We start from the raw sequence: 20,828 nt of genomic DNA, 5'->3' as shown, positions 1-20,828 counted from the left end.
AGGTTGCTTCATTGTCCTAGCTATTGTAAATAGAGCTGCAGTGAACATTGTGGTACATGACTCTTTGAATTATGGTTTTCGCAGGGTATATGCCAGTAGTGGGATTGCTGGGTCGTATGGTAGTTCTATTTTTAGTTTTTTAAGGAACCTCCATATCACCAGTAAATATTGGTTAAATTACTGTATGAACTTCAAATGGAATTTCATGCAACTATTACAAAGAAAGAGGTCTATCAGTATGTGTTGAAAGCATATCACTAAGATGTATTTTTTTAATTGAAGTAGAGCTGGCTTACAATATTAGTTTCATGCATACAACATAGTAATTCAATATTTTTATAGGTTATATTCTATACAAGTTATTATAAAGTAGTAAATGGAAAGATATCCCATGTTCATGGATTGGGAAGAATTAATATTTTTAAATGTCTACATTACCCAAAGGACTGGTATATTTTTAAGTGTAATAAAAAATTAAGGTTCAAAAAAGAAGAGTTTATATAGCATGATGCCATATGTATGTTTGAAACATATATGTATGCAGATATATGCACACAATTTCCCCACACTGGAAGGATATGCTTGCAACTGATAATGGGGAGTATGTATGATGAAAGAGAAATGGGAAAGGAAACATGTATTTTTCATCTTATCCACCTTATTCTTTCAAAGATAGATAGATTTATTGGTTTAACCATGTGACATACTTTTTTTTTTTTAAGCCACTTGCTTGTGGTCACACAACCAAAAAACTATACAGCTAGGATTCCCATGCAGACTGTGATTCCAGAGCCCTGTGATCCAGAACCCCTCTCAATTCTAGCACACTGCTTCCTAACAGTGCTCTCTTAGGATCAGGAAGTAATTCTGTCCCTTGCTTGCAAGTTACAGAATTTTTCATGAAAATGCCTGGGAGAATGTGCTCGTTCTCCAGAAGAAGACTCTGTGCTCCATCGCCTGCCATCTTGGCTCCTTTTCTATAAGACTGTGGCTCAGCCAAGAGAGGTCCATCACCCAGAGCCAGGAAGCACAAACTAAGATTCCCAAGAGGACAGATTACCTTAAGGAAAAGGCATTAAGATAATTGGAGAGTTTGGGGTGGGCACGAGGCCTGAAAACAGTATCATTAGCCAACTTGGTCAATGGGCAGGTGCAGAAAGTGGCAGATAAATGCAGACAGAATCTATATTTATACTTCAGTGTCAGTGTTCAGAACCCACAAAATAAATGAGTGAATTAAAAACCTTGGCAGCATCTAAGTACCTAGACATAAACTCTTAGTTCTAAGCTTAACTCCTATGAACTTCTCTGTGATTTGAGCATATTATTTAGCTGCTCTGCGTTTCTTTCCCCATTGGTTAAATGGACAGCACTGTCTGTCCTGGCTGCTTCACAGAGTTGTAAGGGACAAATAAGGCAAGAATGTGCTTTGAAAATGCAAGGCATCATACAGAATGAGAGGTTATTGTTAACGCCTCTGAGACTCACCTCACAGAAGGAGAGCTATTTTGAGACCGGAAGATGGGAGGAAGCATCAGAAAAGCATTGCTGGTAACAGGGTAGGCACACCTCACCAACACAGGGAAGGGACCTCTTGGATCATTTACTCCACTTCCTTCTGTTTATAGTCGTGGTCTAAGACCTACAGAGTCCTCAAGATCTGCAGAGCAGTGATAGTGCCATGCATAGACTATTATTTAAACCCATAAATAAGATGGAACCCTAAAAGGGACGGGATGTGCTACAGGCCCCTTGCCCAAGGGGCTTGCTGAGCTGTGAACGTTGAACAGGGTTCTGGAAGCGAGCTGATGAAGCTTAAGAAGGAATTGGGGCAGAGGTAGGGGGGTGGACTTCAGTGATCCAGCTCCAGGATGGCTGAATGCCTCTGAGGAGCAATTTGAGGGTAGCCAGGGACTTGGATAGGACACATGACAGCTTCCTAGGACAGACTGTTCCAGAACCAGATCGGAAAGGAAATAGCCTGGCCTCGTCCTGGGTAGTTCACAGGAACCGGTGTAGGAAGTATTCGTAGTGGAACTAGTGCTCACAACATCAAGTCCCTTTTGCACGGAAGAAAGAAAATGGGAAAAGACACATGCAACGCGGCATACAAGACAAGTCAGTTTTTGTAACGCTGGGAATGAGGATGGCGGGAATGAATGAGCACAGGGAGACAGTGCTGTGCAGCCCAATGACTCTGGACTCAGACTTGGGTGTGAATATTGGTTCTGTCACTCACTTGCCATATGACCTTGAATGTGCCATTTTTATCCCCTGAGTCTTGGTTTCCTCATCTCGAAAGTGAATGCCTTTCTACCTATCTCATAAGTTGTTATGAGGTCTAAACGAGATGTTCTTGAAAGCAACTAGCACATAATTCCTAGAACATGATGCCCAATAAATGTTAGTTTATCCCTTTGTTTTGGAGAGGGACTTTTAGAAAACCTCCAGTGAAACATACTAATTTGAAATTTCAAGCACTGGGGAAGCAAGCCCAACCTAGGTAGCATGTGGAAAGGCCCTTTTTACAGGTAGAGAACCAGCCTATAAAGGCAGATAAGAAACTCTTATGAGAGGAAGGGGAGGTGAAGAGCAAAGTAGCAATGGCTATAAATATAAGCATAAACAGTCCCCTTACCAGCAGCTGTAATGTGAGGTTCCTCCAGCTCCGTGACAAAATGGGAAGATAATAAGTACAGTGTATCTAGGCTTCACTCATTCTCTTGACTGCTCAGAAACACAGGATAGGTTTTGTGTTCAATTATAGTAGCTTTCCTCAGCCTCTCCCCCTGCCCCCTGCTTTTTTTCTGGTATAATTAACTCTCCTTCATTCATTGATTGTCCTTTAATCCTTGTGTTGTTGGATATATTTGCTTTTTAAATTATTGTCTCAAATCCTTTTTGGATGTATGGGTATGAAGAGGTAAAATAATAACAGTTTCCTTAGAAACTAACATTCCAAGGGTGGAAACCAACTAGAAAATCAGAGTGAAAGGCAGGATGGGGGAAGATAAGGAAACTATAGGGATGTATAAAATTGACCCAGTGTTTACCAGGAGTAACATTAGGGAAATTGTTACTTTTAGACTCCTTTTGTAGCGGAAAGACCAAGGATGTTATAATAAAATCACAATGCCTGAGAGTGAAAGGCCTTTTGGTTTATTTTATAGAGGGGAGGCCATGGTTTGCCTGAGGCTGTCTCATGGTGATCCAATAGCAGACTTAGGGTCTAACCGCGACAGAGTTCTCTTGACTCTCATTCTGGGATTCTGTCTGCCATGGTCCTCGTCTTTGTGAGAGTGAATTTCTAACCACAAACACCTGTACAGAACTAATTTGTGTGGGTTTTTTCCCTTTTTTCCAGGGCCAAGTGCTTTCGGGGCAAAAAAGTCCTTGGAGATTATGATATCAAAGTGGAACAGGTAACCAGCCTGGAGCCCAGGGTTGCATCTGCATCATTGTTGGCCCCTCTTGACATTCCAGAATGAACCATTTAGTTCTGCCAAGTGGAGATCACTGTCCATCACTAGCTTCTAGGCTCTCCATCTCCTCCCCCAACCCTTTCCAGGACTTTTCTCTCTGTGAGACATGGTCCTGAAGGCTGCATCTTTCAGCTTCGCTGACTTCTCTTCATGGCTCTGGTGTCCGTTGAGAGACAAGCAGCGTGGCTCTTGGGGCCCTCTGGGTGCAGGGTTCTCAGGCTGAGGAATACTTCAGAGGAATGTCTTCCTAGGACATGGCCACACCTACATATTGCTGGTGGCATGGTCTTGCTGGGTAGGCACACGTCTGCCATTCAGGTGTGCGGCCTCCAGTGGTGCCTCCTCTGCACCTGAGGCTACCCTTCAAAGAGAACTTAGAAAAGAACACCGCCTGGTCTTAATGCAGTGGCATCCTGAAAGGCTCATTTTTTATCTTCCTGTACCCTTTGCTTCATGATAAATAGAGATTAGGTCCATTCGAGTGGATGGGGGATGTCCATTTTAAACAATGCATGTATTTTCTGTGTAATGATAGAAGTTCCTCGTCATTCCTTACATGGTGTGCTGTGATTTACAGAGTACTTTTCCTATCCATTGTTGGATTCAGTTCTTAAAATAACTTATTAGATAGACAAGGTTAATAAAAAAATTATTCCCATTTTATAGATGGGAGAAACTGTCCACCCAGAGAGAACAAGTAACTTGCCTGAACATCTTATGCAGCTAGTTGGGACGGAGCAGAACTAAAAGCCCAGTTGTCTAAACTGAAACTTAGTGTATTTCTGTTGAAATTGATAAAGGGCATGTTTGCCCCAGTTTGCATTCCTGCTCTGTAGAGAGGCAGCACAAAGGATGCTGGGTGGGGTGTCTGAAGGCCTGAGTTTTGTTCTTGTCTCTGCCAACAATAAGTTTTGTTTGTCCAGAAAAGTCACTTAGCCGCTCCTTTGGTAAATAAGGATAATTATCTGTGCCCCTCCTGCCTCGCAGAGTAGCTGTGAGAGTTAGATGAGATCAGTTTGGGAAAATGCTTTGCAAACGGTAAAAAAATGTTTGGTGGAAGGGATGCTGTTGCTGCTATGTGGAGGGCCTCGCAGAATCAGGACCGTGGGCTTACTCCCCTACTGTTATTTTCATTTATTCATTTTTTATCATAGTAAAAAACACATAGCATGAAATCTACGCTCTCAATCTCCTCCTGTTATTTTCCAGGCAGAATTTTCAGAGCTCAACCTGGTGGCCCATGCAGATGGGACCTATGCTGTGGATATGCAGGTGCTCCGGAATGGCACAAAGGTTGTCCGGTAAGGTCCTTGCTGTCCTCTGGGTCACTGTCACTGTCACCACAGTTACCATCTCTGGCTCGCAGTGGGACAGCACTGCTATGTATAGTGTACAGGAGCTGATGATGTGTGCTGTGCGGCAGTGCTAGAGGAAGGCAGCGGAAGCCAGCTCCTGCCTTCAGGGAGGTCGTAGTCCACTGGTAGAGAAAGCTCCACGGGCTCAGAGCTCTCTGGGCGGTACCTGGATTCCTGTGAGAGGTGTTCCAAGACTCTGGCCCTTCCTCAGCCAGTGCAGCTCTGGGCTTTTATCTCTGAATATGTTTCCCCTGGAAAACAGGGTTCCACTGCTTTTTAAAAAAAGTTTGGAAACCTCTGCTCTGGTTCAGCCTCCTTTTTTACATTGATTTGCTTAGATTCCCTCAGTAAGTTGGCAGCAGAGCCCTGTGTTCTATGTGAATTCTCGTAACTCCCAGCCCTGTGTTCTTTCTATGTTCCAAATTTCTGGGAACTCATAAGTCTGATCGGAAAGCCTGGGGTGGGAAGGGACATTGTGGGTGGAAGAACATTTGCAATTACAAAGCACTTACATGCCAGGTGGGGTGCTGGGTGACTTACAGACATCATCAGTTGTAACACAACAGCTCTGTGAGGGAAGTGATGAGGATTCCAGATGAGGGAGAAAGGTTCCCACGTGCTCTTCTTCCCTGGGGCTCCGTGTGGCTTCAGGTTTTCAGACATCAGGGTATTGCCCCAGGAAGAGTGTTCACTTCACCCTTCTCCCTACCTCCATCTACACTACCCTGACACTGAGGCCGCCAGTGTCCAACAGGACCTGGGTCCGTGACAGGGAAGGCAGAACTCAGGTGTCTGGAGCCTCAAGTCAGGAAATGTGAGCTCATCCATCCTGGAGACTGAGGAGGACAGAAAAAGAGACGTCTGTGCATGTGGGGGTGAGCTCAGGAAGCTCTTTCTAGAGAGAATGGTGGGCTCCTCCAACTGCAAATGGGATGAATCACAGGGATGCATGACCCAAGCGGCTGGTGACAGGAAGGCCCATGTCAGGTTGCTGGGAGGGATCTGGCAAAAATAAGGCAGGCCCTTCCAGTTGCAGCGTGGGGACTCAGGAGCTGACCGCAAGCCCGGGGCTCAGTGCGTGGGACTGGGATACAAGGTTTGGTCTCAGGCATACAGCCGGAGCCAGTTTCCCAGAACTAGGGCACAAGGAGGTTGGAGCACATGCCACCCGACTTGATGCTAGCTCCTCCCTGAGCGACTGAGGAGGGGCCCTTCCACCCCCACTTTAAAAGATCAATCTCTGAGCCCAGGTGGGGCTGGAGCTGTAGGTGGGGATTGGTTGGGTGCCTGGGAAGAGAACCGGGTAGGTCATCCCACATGTGTGAAGTGGCCAAGGCCTAGAGCCTTGAGGGCAGATGCTGCCACAGAACTGACTCTCCAGGAAGGTGGGGTTCTTCTGGAATCAGGGCATGAAGATGGGGCCCGTGGTCGTGTGGAGCAGCTGGGGCTGGGAGCTCTGCTGGCTAGAGGTGAAACGCAAGGAGCCTTCCCATGCATGGGGATACTCTGTACTCTCAGTGCTTCCTGTAACCACTCGCTGAACCTCAGTTCTGCAAAAAATATTTGCACCCCTCCCTAGCATCCGCCTTGGAAGAATAACATGGGGACGTCTGGTATCTGTTCTCAGCCAGCCTGGACCCTTGCTCACCCGGGGACCTGATGAGGGCACTGCCTATTTTAAGGAGCAGCTTTAAAGAGTCAGAGCTGGACGCTGAGATCAGGGATCTACACGGCAGGGCAGTGAAGTCAGCCAAGTGTTTTATCTTCAGAGTCTGCTGGGAACCCCTTGGGGTACCGACTCTGGAGCCACAGGAGCTTCAGCTCTTGTCGTGCCCCATAGAGACAGGGAAAATTCTTGTTGACCTAAGGTGTGAGGGTCTAAAGTGTGTTTTCCCTCCTGAGAGCTTTTGCACCTTAGAAAAAGACAATGCTTAACCCAGAGGAATAAGAGAATTTCAGAAATCTGTCCAAATCTCCTTTGAGAAGTGCCAGACGTAATACCTCATTTCCTAGCCCATGAAAGAATACTAATGATAAAATGAAGGGCTTGGCTCAGGTAACCCCGAAGACTCCTTCCCTGTCTTGGTCTTTGGAGATGGGAGACGAGGATGTATGACCTGAGGTTCTGGTTGATGGCAGGCTTCTACGTTCTTACCAGGTCCTTCCGACCAGACTTTGTGCTCATCCGGCAGCATGCATTTGGCATGGCAGAGAATGAGGACTTCCGCCACCTGATCATTGGCATGCAGTATGCAGGCCTCCCCAGCATCAACTCCCTGGAATCCATTTACAACTTCTGTGACAAGCCGTGGGTGGTGAGTGAGTTACCCTTCCGCCAGGTAAAAGGGTAGGACCCTGGTCCTCTTATCTCCCAGTCCCTAGGAGGACCCCTGGTGATCCAGGTGCAGTAGGTGCCAGCTGAGAAGATGTGGGAGGAGCTTCAGCTGGGACACAGGGTAGGGTAGACTCTCACAGTAGGACTTTGTCATCACGGGCTGGGCCGCCTTTGCTGCAGAGTGGACCTTTGGCCTCACAGCGAAGTCACACCAAAGATTCTGTGAAGACGCCCTTACAGGTCAGTAGGCTCTGCCCTTAGCCATAGGATACAACAGTAAAAATACCAGTTTCTTGTCTGTGAAAGGTCTAACCATTGGAAAGGCCTGAGGCCAGTGGGGACCAAGGGGATGGTCCATCTCAGAGGGATGTTTGTGTCAGAGTCCTACCAAGTGTTTCAACAACCTTAAAATGAGATTCATCCACACATATATCAGTCAGACACTTATATGTGCTGGAACTGCCCTTACAGATAATCAGCTCCCACCCCTTCAAGTAGAGATGTGAAAATTAAAGAAGGAAGGTAGAGTATAAAACCACTTACTATGTGATGCCATCTTTTGAGATTTTCCTACATTAACTTCATTTAATCCTCACAATAACCTTACAAGGAAGTTATTTTCATTATTATCACTTATTACAGAGAAATGAGACCCAGAAAGGATCTTCAGAAATCTAGGATTTCTCTAGATGACAGTCTCTCTTGCATAAATTGGGTTATCACGTGAGGAAGAAGCTGGTCTGGTGTTCTCCTCCTTGGCTAGTCTGGAAGTCTTGGAGACAGAAGAAACGTTTGAGCAGAGAGAAGAGTGACGCTAGGAGGGAAAGTGGCCTGTGATGGTCCTGGCCTTCTCTGGCCTCCCCTCTGACAGCTGGGGGATCCACTTCCTATAACTTTGCTGCTCCAGGCTGGTCCTCTTGGAAGGAAACACCTGCCCCTAATCACATCCTCCTCTTCTTGTTTTTCAAAAATCATTTCAGGTCTGACATACTGGCTTGCCAAGGGTCATGGCACTGGTGGCTGATTGTGAAGTTCCCAGACCCCAAGCTCCCAGACTTAGGGAGCTGGAGGGGGTGTTTTTTAACTAAATGGATCCATCACCTCTACTTTTACACCTGAACTCAGTTTTCCTGTTCCGTTGGAAGCCAGGGAGACCCGACAGTGTGAGAGAAAGACCAGTGAGCAAGGAGTCGAAAGATCTGGGAGCTGCTGTAGTTGCCACTCGTTCAGCCTTTCCCTCTGTCCGGCCTGAGGATCTGGAGTCCTAAAGTTGTGCAGAAACAGGCTACAGGAACTGTGTGATTTGAATGAGTTGCTAATCACAGAAGAGCACATATGAGGCCTTCACCCGGTTTCCCCTTAGTCACATGACCTTCCCTTCTGCACTCATGTCCTAGCCCTTTCCGCCCTCACCCCTTCAATACCTGTTAGAATTTGGCTCCCTCAGAGCCACACAGGGCGATTCTGCTATTATCAGCTTTTTTCTGGGCGCCCTCACTAATCAGCCTTCTGACTAAACCTCTCTGTGCTCTGGTTTCTTTGTCTGTAAACTAGGAATAATCATAGTACCTTCTACCAGCTTGCCAGCCTGGTGTTACAGTCCCCTAGTATTGGGGATCTGAAAGAAACTGATTCCCTGCTTTACGGTCCAAAACTGTGCCAGAGGCCAGGGAGGGGCAGATCAGAAAGCCTGTGCCTGGGGCTTTGCCCCTCCTGGGAGTTGGGATCTGGTGAGGGTTCACATCCTCACCCGTTCACAATCCAGCACGTTGCCATTGGCATCGCATGAGAACAGCGGGGCTCCCTGGCAAGACACCAAGTTCTCCCTTCGTTTTCACTAAGCAGCTGCCACACTGATGGCATTTTATATATCGTTCTCTGTCTGTTAACGGGAATGAACAAATTTGGTGACTGTGAGGGGAAGGTCCCTCTGAGATGATGACTTTGGTGCGTATTTTCTAAATTTGTTTACTGTGGCTGCTCTTGGTGTGAGGAGAGGCCTCAGCTGGATTGGAAAAGGCTCTACCTTGTCTCTATCACAGTGTCTCTGAGCATACCCACTATCTCGTAAATTGGTCAGGGCAGGCACACTGGGATTTTGGAAGCAGAAGTAGGCCTACCAATGAGAGTAGCATTCCAGAGAGTGCAAGAATGCCACCATCCCATATTGCTGCAAATTTATCTGAAAATCCTGTCACTCTGGGTGTTTTTTAGAGACAGATGCACTTGAGTTGAATTAAAGCATTTTATTTCCAGGAGGGATAAGGATAACATATTAAATTCAGACTGATCTTGAAAGCCCATTTCATCTAAGAAGTCTTTCCTGATACACTGGATAAGTGGTTATACTGAACTGTTGTCTTCCTATTCATTGCCAGTACCACCCCCAGCTCCCAAATCTATTCTTTTGTCTAGGCATGGTGGAAGTAACCCTTATCAGATATTCCTTTTGTTTAATTGGTGACTGTGTGCTTGCAACCGAATCTGAGTTTCCAAGGAGGCAGGGCTCAGATGCCAAGCCCAGAACTTCGAGCAGAAGGGACCACAGGAGGTGGAGGAGGGTAGCATGCGCTCCCAGAGACCCAGCTAGTGCCTGGGAACTGGCTGCCATTTTAGTCTTGGCTGTGCCGGGACTCTGAGAACCTGCCGTGGGCCTTCTTGGCACCGGTGTGGTGTCTGTTTAACAACCCCACATGGTGGGAAGATAGGGCCCCGCATGCCTTGGTGCCATGCCAGGGCGTGGGCTGCAGCAGGACAGAGGTTGTGAGGCAGGGCTGGTATCAGCTCTCTGGGGAGGCTGGAGAGCCTTGGGAGGTCAGGCAGGTATCCAGACACAGAGCAGGAGTCCAGCCAGGCCGAGGTGGGCAGGCGGGACTTAAAGGTCAGATGAGGTGGTGGAGAGAATCAGAGAAGGCAGGAAAGGTCTGAGGGGTGGTCTTGACAGTCAGAGAAGGTTGAAGAACCAGAGAATGGCAAGGACAGCAGGGTACAATGGAGAATGCACTGGGCAGGAGGAGACCTGGGCACTGTCCCAGTGCAGCCCCAAGTCCAGGCATGATGTGGGAGCCTGCGCTTTCTTTTGCTTCTGTAGCCTCAGTTTCCTCATTTGTAAAATGAGATGTCTGGCCTAGAGACTCTCTCAAGTCTCTTCCAATAATAAAATATTTGGGCCTTGTGAGTCCATCAGTCATACTTGCCGCCCTGGAGGAGGCCTTAGAGATCTAGAGTCACCAACTGCGTGTCACTAAGGGAAGTGACCCAGAAATTCCAATGTTTTTCAGCATTTCAAGAATAACAGATTCTATCTGTACTCACAAAAGGACCACAGCAGATGATCACTTAAACAACAGTTTGATCGTGGAGTTTGGGAGGAAATGTAATAAAAAGATGTTCTTTTGTGGTAAAACGTTTGAGGAACTGATCAAATTCAGTTCTCTCTTTTTATATATGAAGAAGAGGAGGCCTGGAGAGGAGAATCATTTGCCTAAGCACACCTAGCAGGTTCGAGCAGAACAAGAAGAATCAGAAGACTATAGTTTTCCAACAACCCAGTTGTGGCTTTTATCGTCTGCCCGCACCGACTCATGCGCTAACATCCCTGATCAAAAACAGGACCCAAGCTTTTGAAAAATGTTCTAGCTTTCCTTTCTCTAATAAGTAGAAGGTAGATCTGATCTGGCAGCTTTTCCTACTAGCAGTTCCAGATATCAGTGGCTTAGAGCGTGAACCCAGTAGCACTAGAGAGAAGAAGCTGGATTACCCCTGCTTCCAGCACACTGGGGTGGATGTGGGGAGCTTGTGTGTGAGTGGGCGGAACTGGAAAGCTTCCTGTGGGAGGAACGTGATCTTTTTAGAGCCTGAAAGGCTGCTATGTGAAGGAGTAGGGAGAGTTATGAGTTAGGAAGAAAGGAGCCTGGCTATGAATCTGGCTCAAGTACTGCGTGACCTTGGGCAAGTGACCTCTCTGGGCCTCAGTTTCTTCACTTGTAAAGTGTGGGGGGCAGGGGGCACCAAGGGGTGCTACATGTTTGCCAAAGGAAAACCCTGACACTTAAGTCTGTGTACGGCATCTCTTCCCCATGGAGCTGTTCTGGCTTCTCATAGGTGAAGATCCAGTGAGTTCAGTTAGTAGATGAGTAGTAAGTCCTAGATGACTGGGTCTGTCTTTCCTGCATTCCATGACTCCATTCTCCCTACAGGAAAAAGCTACCATTCCTTTGCTTGGCGTTTGAACTTCCATGACTGGGCCCATGTTACCTATCCAGCTTCTTCACTTGCCATCTCTAGAGACGAAGGTGTTTAGAGTTAGAGACCCAAATTTCAATCCCAGCTTCACAAGCTCTTTGCAGCTCCATGACTTTAGGCAAGTTTCCTACCCTCCCTGAGCTTCATATGTAAAATGAAGATGTTAAAGAACCTAGTTCATCAATTTGATATGAGGATTAAATGAAATATCATTAAAATTGAGTAGGCACTGAATGAATGTTAGCTCACTCTCTCCCTTCCCCGACTAAAGCATACATTCCTGGAGAATAGGAACGGGACACCTCTTTTATCTCCTCAGAGCGCTTTGCACAAAGCCCTCAGTGAGCGAAGACTCAATAAATAATTGTTTGATTGACAAACAAATATTTGTTGGATTGACATTTTGTCTGTCTGTTCCAGAGCTGTTTAGGTAAACCGAAACCTTTGTCTTTTGCAGTTTGCCCAGCTGGTGGCCGTCTACAAGACACTGGGAGGAGAAAAGTTCCCACTCATTGAGCAGACATACTACCCCAACCACAAAGAAATGGTAGGTGACTGAGTGCGGGCTTCAGTCTCTCTGCTGTTCGCACTCTGAGCTTAGCCACGTGGTGACTGTGGGGCTCTGAGGAGGGCCTCAGCCTCCCAACCCCAGAGACTCTGTTGAGGTTGAACTGCAGACCTGCTTTGTGAAGCCAGGGTGGCTCGGTTTTAGCTGACAGCCCCTTGTCTCCAAAACCTGGAGACAGCGTAGGAAAGAGCAGAAACAAGGGCATTTTATCGAGCAACAAGCGCACGGATCAACCAACAATCAGAAGATCCAGCTGCTTCGGGTCCAGGCCCAGCCCCACAAGTCAGGGACGGTTGCATTCCCTCACTGCATGTCAGAATCCCAATGCGAAAGGCAAGTGGGCATGATTATTCCTGGCCACGACATTTAATAGGGTACTGGCATAATTTAAGTGAGATTCCTTAAGTAATAGTCTGTGAAGAGTGTGAAGTGCTCTTCAGATGTAAGGTGTTGTTCCTGTTGTTATTCGTCAGACCCTTCCATTCCCTTGGCTTCCTCAAAATTTCGGGAAGACTAGGGTTGCCCTGTGCCTTCTCTGAGGCCATCCCGGCGTGGCAGAAGGAGCGGAAAAATGGGGTGGATGGTTGGCACGGAGGCGCTATTACTCATGCTCTTCCCTCGTGGTGACCTGGGGCTTAACCCCCTTCTTCTTCTCTGGCCCCACGTGCTCTGCCCCAGGCCTGCATGGTCAGTTGGCGGTCCTCCTTAACCCGCCGGCGGAGGCTCTCTCTGCCATAGCTTTCCGCGTCTGGTACTCTGGGACAGAGGCCTCCGGAAGGAATCTCCACGCGCACCATTTCTGTGAAGGAGGCGCCTGCCCCTGGCACCTGTGGCCCAGCTTATCGGCAAAAGCCACGCACAGAGGATGAATGGCAACCCTGGGCCTCGAAAAGAACTGCCTCCTTCATCTTTGTCAGAGCTTCCCCAGGAGAGGCCCTGGAACCTTAAGCCCTTGTGTTTAATAAGCCCTCGAGGCCCTCCTCAGGGCTTTCCCTTTTAGGACAAGTCGGGAAGCCCTGTGAGGAACCCTAGGGGTCTGTGCTTGACGATTTCAGGGAGTCCCAGAGGAGACTGAGCTGAAGACCGAAGGGGCTCTCAGAGCTGGCTTTTTCCTGCTGTAGCGTCTAGCAGGCTGACCACTGAAAACCACTGCAACACGTGCAAAGTGTATTCCTCATCTACCATCCTTTTGCCCCAAGGGCCCTTGTGTTACTTTTCTCCCGTCCTCTATCCTGATATTTGCCTTCAAGAGAGGACCCCTAAGATCTCTCTGAGGTGTCAAAAGCTAAGTGGGAATTTCAACTCTATAAGAGAAAGGCTTTTTTTAGCTTAAAAAAAAGCTTTGAAGTAGGAATGAGAACAATAGTAATCTAGTAGAGAAGGACTTTCTAAAAGAGACAGAGGAGAAGCCTTTCGGACATCAGTTGAGGGCATTAAGTATAGTTAACCTAGAGAGACAATACCCAAGTCTGTTCTTATCTTGCTAACTGGGCCAGGCCCTCTGCCAGGAATGGTATAGAGGGGATTACAGCACATGGAGGGAGGTTAGGCCACTGTAGGCTGCACCTTGGATGATTCCGTGTCCCCCAAGTCACTCCCCGAAACAGATGAAAGTGTATCAGAGGATCAGAATGAGCTGAGACAGAAGGAGTAGGGGATACACAGCCAGAGGATGTTGTTCTTTCCATTTCTCCACATCAGCCTGTTTATGATACTGTCAAGCCACCTTCTGCTCTTGTACATCACAAGGCCGCCACACCGTCTCATGTGTATAATAGTCACCATCTCTCCCCTGTCAGATCAGTTAAGACAAAAAGAAAGCACATTTATCGGGGGAGAAAAAGGAATAGTCCTAGCTTTGGAAAAGAAACTAAGCCAGAATCAATAACAAATACCAGTTCAGCTAAAAGGGTTTGGGAGGCAGGGATGAAGGGCTGAGGACAGGAGAGAACAGTCATGCTACTTTCCCTAGCCCTTGACAGGTTCTGGACTGGGGTCTTGGACACAAGCTGTAATATGCCCCATCCCTGCCCTAATGCTGGCCAGACCACCCACTTGTTACTTCCCATTGTCTGGCAGCGATGAGGCAGGTGGTGACAGCCAGAGCTCTGAGGGAAGGAAAATGACTTGGTTTTCAGGATTCTTGAAGGTATGTGGTGGTCCCTCCTAGGGCTGGATGATATCAACAAACTCCTTCCTGAGGGGCAGGCGTCCCTGGTACCAGCTGCAGGTGCCATCAACATGCTTCATGCAGACATAGTGCCGGGCCTGGTACCCATAGAGCTTCCGTTCCAATAGCCAGTCTGTCCAGAGGCACTCGTTGGGAGCCGAGATGGTACAGGGCACCGTATAGCAGGTGGTGATCTAGAGCCATAGCCACACAACGTCAAAGTGAGTAGGGTGTCCTTTTTCCATTACTGCCTTTCAGACTCCTACTTGTTCTCCTACAGCCTAACTCAAACGCCCCCTCCCTTGTGAAGCCTTTCCTAGTCTCCAAATTTCTCCCTTAGCTCTCGTTCCCCCTGTGCTCTGCATATATAGTATTGCCTCCCTAATGGCATCTCTGGAGTCAGAAAGACCTGAAGGTCCTTACTCTACCACTGACCTGAAGCGAGTCACTTCACTTCCCACAGCATTAATTTCTTCACCTTAAGATGGAAATCTTAAGTCTTCAAAAATTGGTTTTAAAGACTAAATTAAATATTTTAAATAAATTAACCATCACAGGTCCTGGCAAAAAGAGCAGACTCTCTTTAAATGGTAGTGTGTTATCCCAGTCTGCCTAATATGATGGCCGCCTTCCCAGCTAAAATGTAAGTGCTCTGAGATCAGGGACTATGGGCCATCTCGCTTTCCCGTCCCGAGCTTCATACGATGCCTGCTCCATCGCAGACCTCAAGTATAGTACAACAGGTGAATCGATCGTGCATGCGTGAAGGAAGGAATACGTGAAAGGTGAGGCTGCATGGCTCAAGACCCTTCCCCCACCCCCAAAAGACCTTGGAAATGGACATTCCTTACTCGGCAGCCACAGTTCAGATGGTAGTGGTGATTCAGACTTTCTCTCTGCAAAAAGGACAGGTTCTCCCAGGGCTCGATGTAGTTGCACAGGTGGATGAAGACTTTCCCATCACTGAGGATCTGACCTTCAAGGGGAGGTGGGGGAGAGCCTAGCGTGAGGGGTCTGCTCGTGGAGCTCCAGGAGCCCGGACGCTTGAAGGAGCCCCGAATCACAGCCTCTTCGGTATCTTTTGGTGGCAGTGGTGACATGGGGCTCAGTGAAGGAACCAGAAATACCTCTATTGTCTTTATATCAAAGCTGTTACCAGATGATGTTTGTATGAGGGAGAATTGTGGGGTGAAGGAGGCCTTTACGTTAGCATGGTGTAGACAGAGGGATGTGGGCTTTAAGTCAGAATCTTGGTGGAGCCCCCTTCTTTTCTATCATTTACTAGTGTGTGACCTTAAGAAAGTCACGTAACTTCTCAGCTGAAAGATGAGAATAATGAGGTTATTGGCAGGATTAAATGAGAGAATGTCTGTGAAGTTCCCAGCACAGTTGTGGGCCCACAGAAGATGTTCAATAGATAGTAGGTCTTTCTTCCTTTTCAACCCTTTCCAACCCTTCCCAATATCTACACAGGCCAGTCTCCTGCCCCAGTGATACCTCACTTGGTGAGTCTTTCCCCTTCCCCTTCTTTACTTATCAAACTCTTTTCTATCTCCAAAGACCCTTTTTAGTACTATCTCGTCCTCAAAGCCATCCCTGACCGTGCTAGCCCACACCTCTCTTAGAACTTCAGTCGCTCGGTCATTTACTGACTGAGCAACTACTATGACCTGGTACCAGGAACACAGAAGTAAATATGACAGGATCTCTGCCCCCAAGGAGCTTAAAAACTAGTAAGGAAGACAGATAAGTAGGCAAAAATGACACTGTTGTGTGATTATATACAAGATGCAGTATAAGAACAAAGGAAAGAACAATTATCTCTGTCTGTGGCAGGGCTGGGGGCAAGAAGGGTGTCTAAGGGCAGATGATGCTTGCGTTGGGCCTTGAAGGGATGGGTAGGAGTTCACCTGCCAGACAAGTGGGGAAGAACTTCTGGATGTTGGGACAGAGGGGCGTAGCCCAGCAGTATACCTACTGCAACCGCAAGTAGTTTCATTCAGCTCTCGGGGAAGCGAGGGGCTGGGAACGGTCACTGACAAGTGGCAGGAGGCAAGGCTGGCGAGGTCAGCAGGGTCTGGTCACAGAGGGCATCCAGCATGAGGCGGAAGAGCTTGTGCCTTCTCCTGCAGGCGCCACTGGTGACTTTTCGGTACACCTGTGCTTCGTCACCTAACCCCACCTTCGTTTAGACTTGACCTCTGTGAGGGCAGCCAGCACGTTTCCTGCTTCCCCTGATGCACCACTGTACCTAGGAGAGGGCTAGGCAGGCAGAGGGCAGGTGCTCAGGAAGGAGGTGGCCTCCTTGGCTAGTCCTGGGACCTGGAGGGCTCAGGGGCATGCCCTGCCTCTGCCTCTCCCATCCAGAGGCGCCCCGATCAGCACATGCTCAGAGCTGGGGGCTCCTACCAGTGTGGCCTCCAATGCCTATAGCTTCTCAGAAGTTGGAACTGTGAGCTCTTTGAGGACTGTGACTTGTTACTGAGTCTCCTATCTCCTGCCCGAGGCCAGGCAGTGAGTAGGTGGTCATTCATTGCTAAGGGGACGGGACGGACAGGTAGTGGATTTCCTCCTCCTGTCATCCCCACCTGCTATGTTTTTCTTTTCCTGGCCTTCTTTCTAAATATTTTTCGTCCTTTAGGGCCGATTCAGATCCCTCTTACACAATGAAGCTTCCCTAACTGTTTACAACCACACAAATACCTTTCCCTGAACTGCAAAATAATTCAGTATTGCATTCATTCACTTATGGATTATATTCTTGTGAGGTTCTTTAACTGTTCTATCCCAACCAGTTCCGTATGAGGGATCTGCCTGAGCCCGAGGTCATGGAGACAGAATCACGTTAGAGTCAAGGCTCCTGTTAGGGCCTGTGCTTTACTGCACCCCCAGAATAGGGCCTCGGATGTGAGTCAGCCATGAGCCAAGAGTGTGGTGACCTGTTCTGGCTGTCTAAAGCTAATACAGTTGTAGGCCACAGTGACTATTATGTGTGTATTGCAGGGGGAGTTTGCAAATGCACAACCCTCCTTTACTCTGTGTAACTGAGACCTCCCCTGCAGTGTGGTGTCCAGTTCGGGGTCCTGTGCTGGGGAGGGACAGGGACAGGCTATATCCCATTGAAGGCGGCCAGGGCAGGTAGGGGTCTGGGAACCACAGCCAGTAGACCTGGAGCTAGAGTGCATGTATCTGTCGGCCTCAGCCCTCTGAAGGGTCATTGTAGAAGAGAGGGCAGAGCTGAACCCATAAGGGAGAGTTTCAGAATGGCAGAATTTGGCTCAAGGTAGCAAAAATCTAATACCAATTAAAGCTGTTGGGAAATGGAACCAGTTACCCTAGGCTGGGAGAGCAACCTGTGAACTAGCAAGCCAGTGGCAGTGAGGACTTTTGCACTGAAAGGGACGTTACCAAGGCTCCTCCTGACCGCCTCTTCGTAACAGCTCTGTTTTATGCCCAAGAAAATGCCACCTGGCTCAGCTCACTACCCAGGGTCAGCCCAGGCTCCTCCTTGACTACTTTCCTTAAGGCAGAGACTCTTAGGGCTGCTTGCTGGTCTTTAACTTACCAGTCAGGAGATACTGCTTCTGGCTGTTAGCTTCTAGTTTCACCCCACAGAGGGAAGAATCAAAAGGTGTATAGATATACTGAATATTGTTGACTTTCTCAAACCCTTTGAACATCTGAAAGCATTTACAAAAGAGCAGTACTGGGTCAGTGAGTGTACTTTATATCTTAACAGGAAAAACTTTTTCTTAATCTAAAAAACTTAAGTGAAAGTCTAGTTCAGGATTTGTTGCACACAGATGGCCCAACTGGGTCTTTCTTCTCTAAGACAATCTAAACCTTCATTGATTCCAGTGAGAAGGGAGGTGCCTCTAGCAGCCCTATGCACAAGCGCTGAGGGCCTGTCCTGCACTGTCCCTTGGCTCCGGTGCGCCTGCTGCCTACATGCCATCCCCTGCACTTGAGCATCTGTACCCCAACACTGCTGAGCCAGGCTGCCTCACCTATCAGCCCCACCGCTCCCAGATCACAGACCCCACTCCTCCTAACAGCCCAAGGGGGTAATCGCCCTGGCCTGTCCCCATGTACCTTTATCTGTTTGATTTCATACCGGATCATTTTTTGAGTGTCACCAGGGTCTGCACTGGCAGGAACTACCTTCTCACTGGAGATTTTGGCCCGGATCGCTGCATAGGAAGAGAAAAGAGGGAATTTTCAGCAACACGTGGGAGAGGTCCCTCTGGGATCTGGGTGATGTGGCGCCCCTGGAGAATTGTGCAGGGGAATTCTGGGTTTAGGTCTTGGTGGGTTAGGGCGAGAATGCTGCATGTGAGGGATACTCCTCTGCAGTTGCTGGAAGTTCCAAAACCCTCGGGCCTGTTGGGTCCTGCACTTTACCAGCTTGTTTGGGGAGTCTGGTTCTCCACAGCCCAGGGTGCAGTGGGGTGGATGTGTGCGGCAGGTAGAGGAGGAAGGAGGAGCCGCTTGAGGGCAGTTGGTGTGTGGTCATCTACTGCTGTAGGCCAAGGCCTCATGGAGAGACTGACCGAGTTGATATTGGCAAATGTTTAGTGAATTAATAAATGTCCTGACCCTGCACAGAGGTAGCTCATCTCTTGCCACTTGGGTATTAATTAAAACCTGTTTATGAGTTCCTCCTCTGTGCCTGGCCTAACGCTAGATACTAGACCCACAAACATCATTAAGACAGGGTCCGCACCCTGCAGAACTCTTGGTGTGGTGGAGAACACCCTTAGAAAGACCAACAGCACAGCATGGTAGGAGCACAGAGGTGCTGTGGTAGCACCAAGGCGTCAGGAAGCCTTCAGAGAAAAGGAGACACCCGAGAAAGATCTTGAAGGATGAATAGGAGTTTGCCAGGAATTTAAGGGTTTCAGGGAAGGGCATTCCAGGCAGAGGGAGAGAAAGAGCAAAAGGTGTGTGTTGAGGTGAGGGCGTGGTGACAACCTCAGTTATAGGCTCGGACACTCAAGGATGTTTATAATGAAAGCGCAACCCCCTGGCCCCTGGCTTTCCCTTCCCCCATCCAGTAGATCAGTATAATCACCGGAGAGTTCCGGAGACTTGTTGTTCAGTGACAGCACCACCCCGCGCCCCGCCCCCCGCCCCGTAACTTCAGTAGGCAGGGGAGAGGGGGTCGCTGCGGAGGCCCTTTACGCAGTCTGTTCCCTCGCAAGTCTACGCGTCGCCGCGCTTGCAAGGTGGCTGTGGCTCTGGCCCTGTCCGACCCACGGGGCCCCAGCAGGAGGCAACTGGTGCGGGATTGGAGCTCCTCCCCTTCCCTCCAGACTGCAGGTCTGCCGCTGGGCCCCGCCTCGACCCCACCCAGCCGCCCCCTGCCGTGGACCTCGAGGGCTCCCCCGGACTCACCTAGCGCCGAGTGGCAGACGTGCTGCTGGGGGTGCGCGGGGGCGCAGCTGCACGCCTCGCCCAGCCCCGGCGGCCGAAGCAGCGCCAGCAACCGCAGCAGCAGCGCCCAGCTCGGCGCGGTCCGGGGGCTCCGCGGCATGTCACGGTAGCGCCCTGACTCAGCCTCTGGGGACTGTCGGACCAAGCAGCCCCTCCAGGGCTTCTCCAGAACTCGTCGCGCCCCTCGCCCCTGGCTTTATGAGGTGGACCTAGGGCCAGTCCCGCCCCGATGGGCTCCGCCCTCCTTTGGCTGTAGGCCACCCGCGGCTGCGGGACCAGCGGCCCTCCTGGCCAGCGGGCTCAGTGGCAGGCTCAGCAAGATGAAGAGGGAAGCCAGGAGAGTCTCCTAGCCTCTGTTTCCTTGCCTGAGCCTTCTGGAAGTAGAGGGAGGGGTGGGAAAGGGGATGGTGTAAGGACCGAAAGACAGGGCAACGAGCACAAGTGCACCGGGACACAGAGACCAGGCGACTGTGCGTCAGGCAGAAGGGACAAGAGTGTAGAGAGGCACAAACAGAAAGAGACGGGCGGAGTCAGAGAGAGGCAGACGGAATTACAACAGGCAAAAGAGACAGTGACAGAGAAGGACGGATCTCTTGCTGAGCTGCACGCTGGGAATGAGACAAGCTACTCAGGGCTTCTTTCAGCTGCAGGAAGTGTTTTCAATGCTCTATTTATGAGGCTCCAAAGCAACAGCAAACAGTAATGGAATAGGACAGAGAAAGTTGGGGTGTGTGTGTGTGTCTTGGCTCTCTCGGCTGGGGGGTGGGGAGAGATGTCCGAGAAAGCAGCCAGTGCTTTAGAAACCCTTTCCCGTGCCCAGAGCTCAGACTCTGCAGATGGCTGAGGACAGTGCTCTTGCTGGGGGCTCAAAGCACGGGGTAGCCCATCACTTAGGGCAAACCTGGCTTCTCAAAGCTCTCTCCAGACCCTAGGCCACCCTGGTTCCTATCTCAGGCCCCTACTCAGTTGAGAGACTACATCTGGTTATAGAGGGTGGGGCAGCTTAGAAAACAAAGAAGCAAGGCACTTGGGGCCACGGACTGGAGTCCTGTCCACTGTTTGACAGAGGACATAGTGCTCCCGGCCTCCAACCAGAAAGAAACCCATGGGATTATTGTCGGAGGATGTTTCCACACAGTGTTCCACCAGAAGGTAGCAGGCTGGGTACTGCTTGGCAACCTTTGTCTCTCAGGGTCTCACTTCCTTCTCCCTAAAATAGGATTGAACTACATGAATTCGC

At 49.2% G+C, this 20,828-nt stretch overlaps 2 protein-coding genes across 2 annotated transcripts in view; one reads left to right on the top strand and one right to left on the bottom strand.

Moving 5' to 3' along the window:
- SYN2 (synapsin II) overlaps positions 1 to 20,828 on the top strand; it is a 171,312-nt gene that overhangs the window by 121,028 nt on the left and 29,456 nt on the right. The window contains exons 2-5 of the mRNA XM_059076109.2: positions 3,365 to 3,422; positions 4,692 to 4,783; positions 6,996 to 7,152; positions 11,875 to 11,964. Coding sequence (XP_058932092.1) covers positions 3,365 to 3,422; positions 4,692 to 4,783; positions 6,996 to 7,152; positions 11,875 to 11,964 — 397 coding nt within the window. The remainder of the gene's footprint in view (positions 1 to 3,364; positions 3,423 to 4,691; positions 4,784 to 6,995; positions 7,153 to 11,874; positions 11,965 to 20,828) is intronic.
- TIMP4 (TIMP metallopeptidase inhibitor 4) lies at positions 9,404 to 20,263 on the bottom strand. Its single transcript, XM_059076136.2, has 5 exons — positions 19,550 to 20,263; positions 18,248 to 18,345; positions 17,721 to 17,835; positions 15,007 to 15,131; positions 9,404 to 14,349 (listed from the first exon to the last, which is right to left on the bottom strand). The coding sequence occupies exons 1-5, from the start codon at positions 19,686 to 19,688 to the stop codon at positions 14,152 to 14,154; spliced, it is 675 nt and encodes a 224-aa protein (XP_058932119.1). The 5' UTR covers positions 19,689 to 20,263; the 3' UTR covers positions 9,404 to 14,151.

The sequence above is a fragment of the Kogia breviceps genome, chromosome 10 (assembly GCF_026419965.1).
Source record: "Kogia breviceps isolate mKogBre1 chromosome 10, mKogBre1 haplotype 1, whole genome shotgun sequence".
In the NCBI taxonomy this organism is placed as follows: domain Eukaryota; kingdom Metazoa; phylum Chordata; class Mammalia; order Artiodactyla; family Physeteridae; genus Kogia; species Kogia breviceps.
The sequence above is the reverse complement of the archived record's forward strand: the minus strand, read 5'-3'. Positions and strand labels throughout refer to the sequence as shown.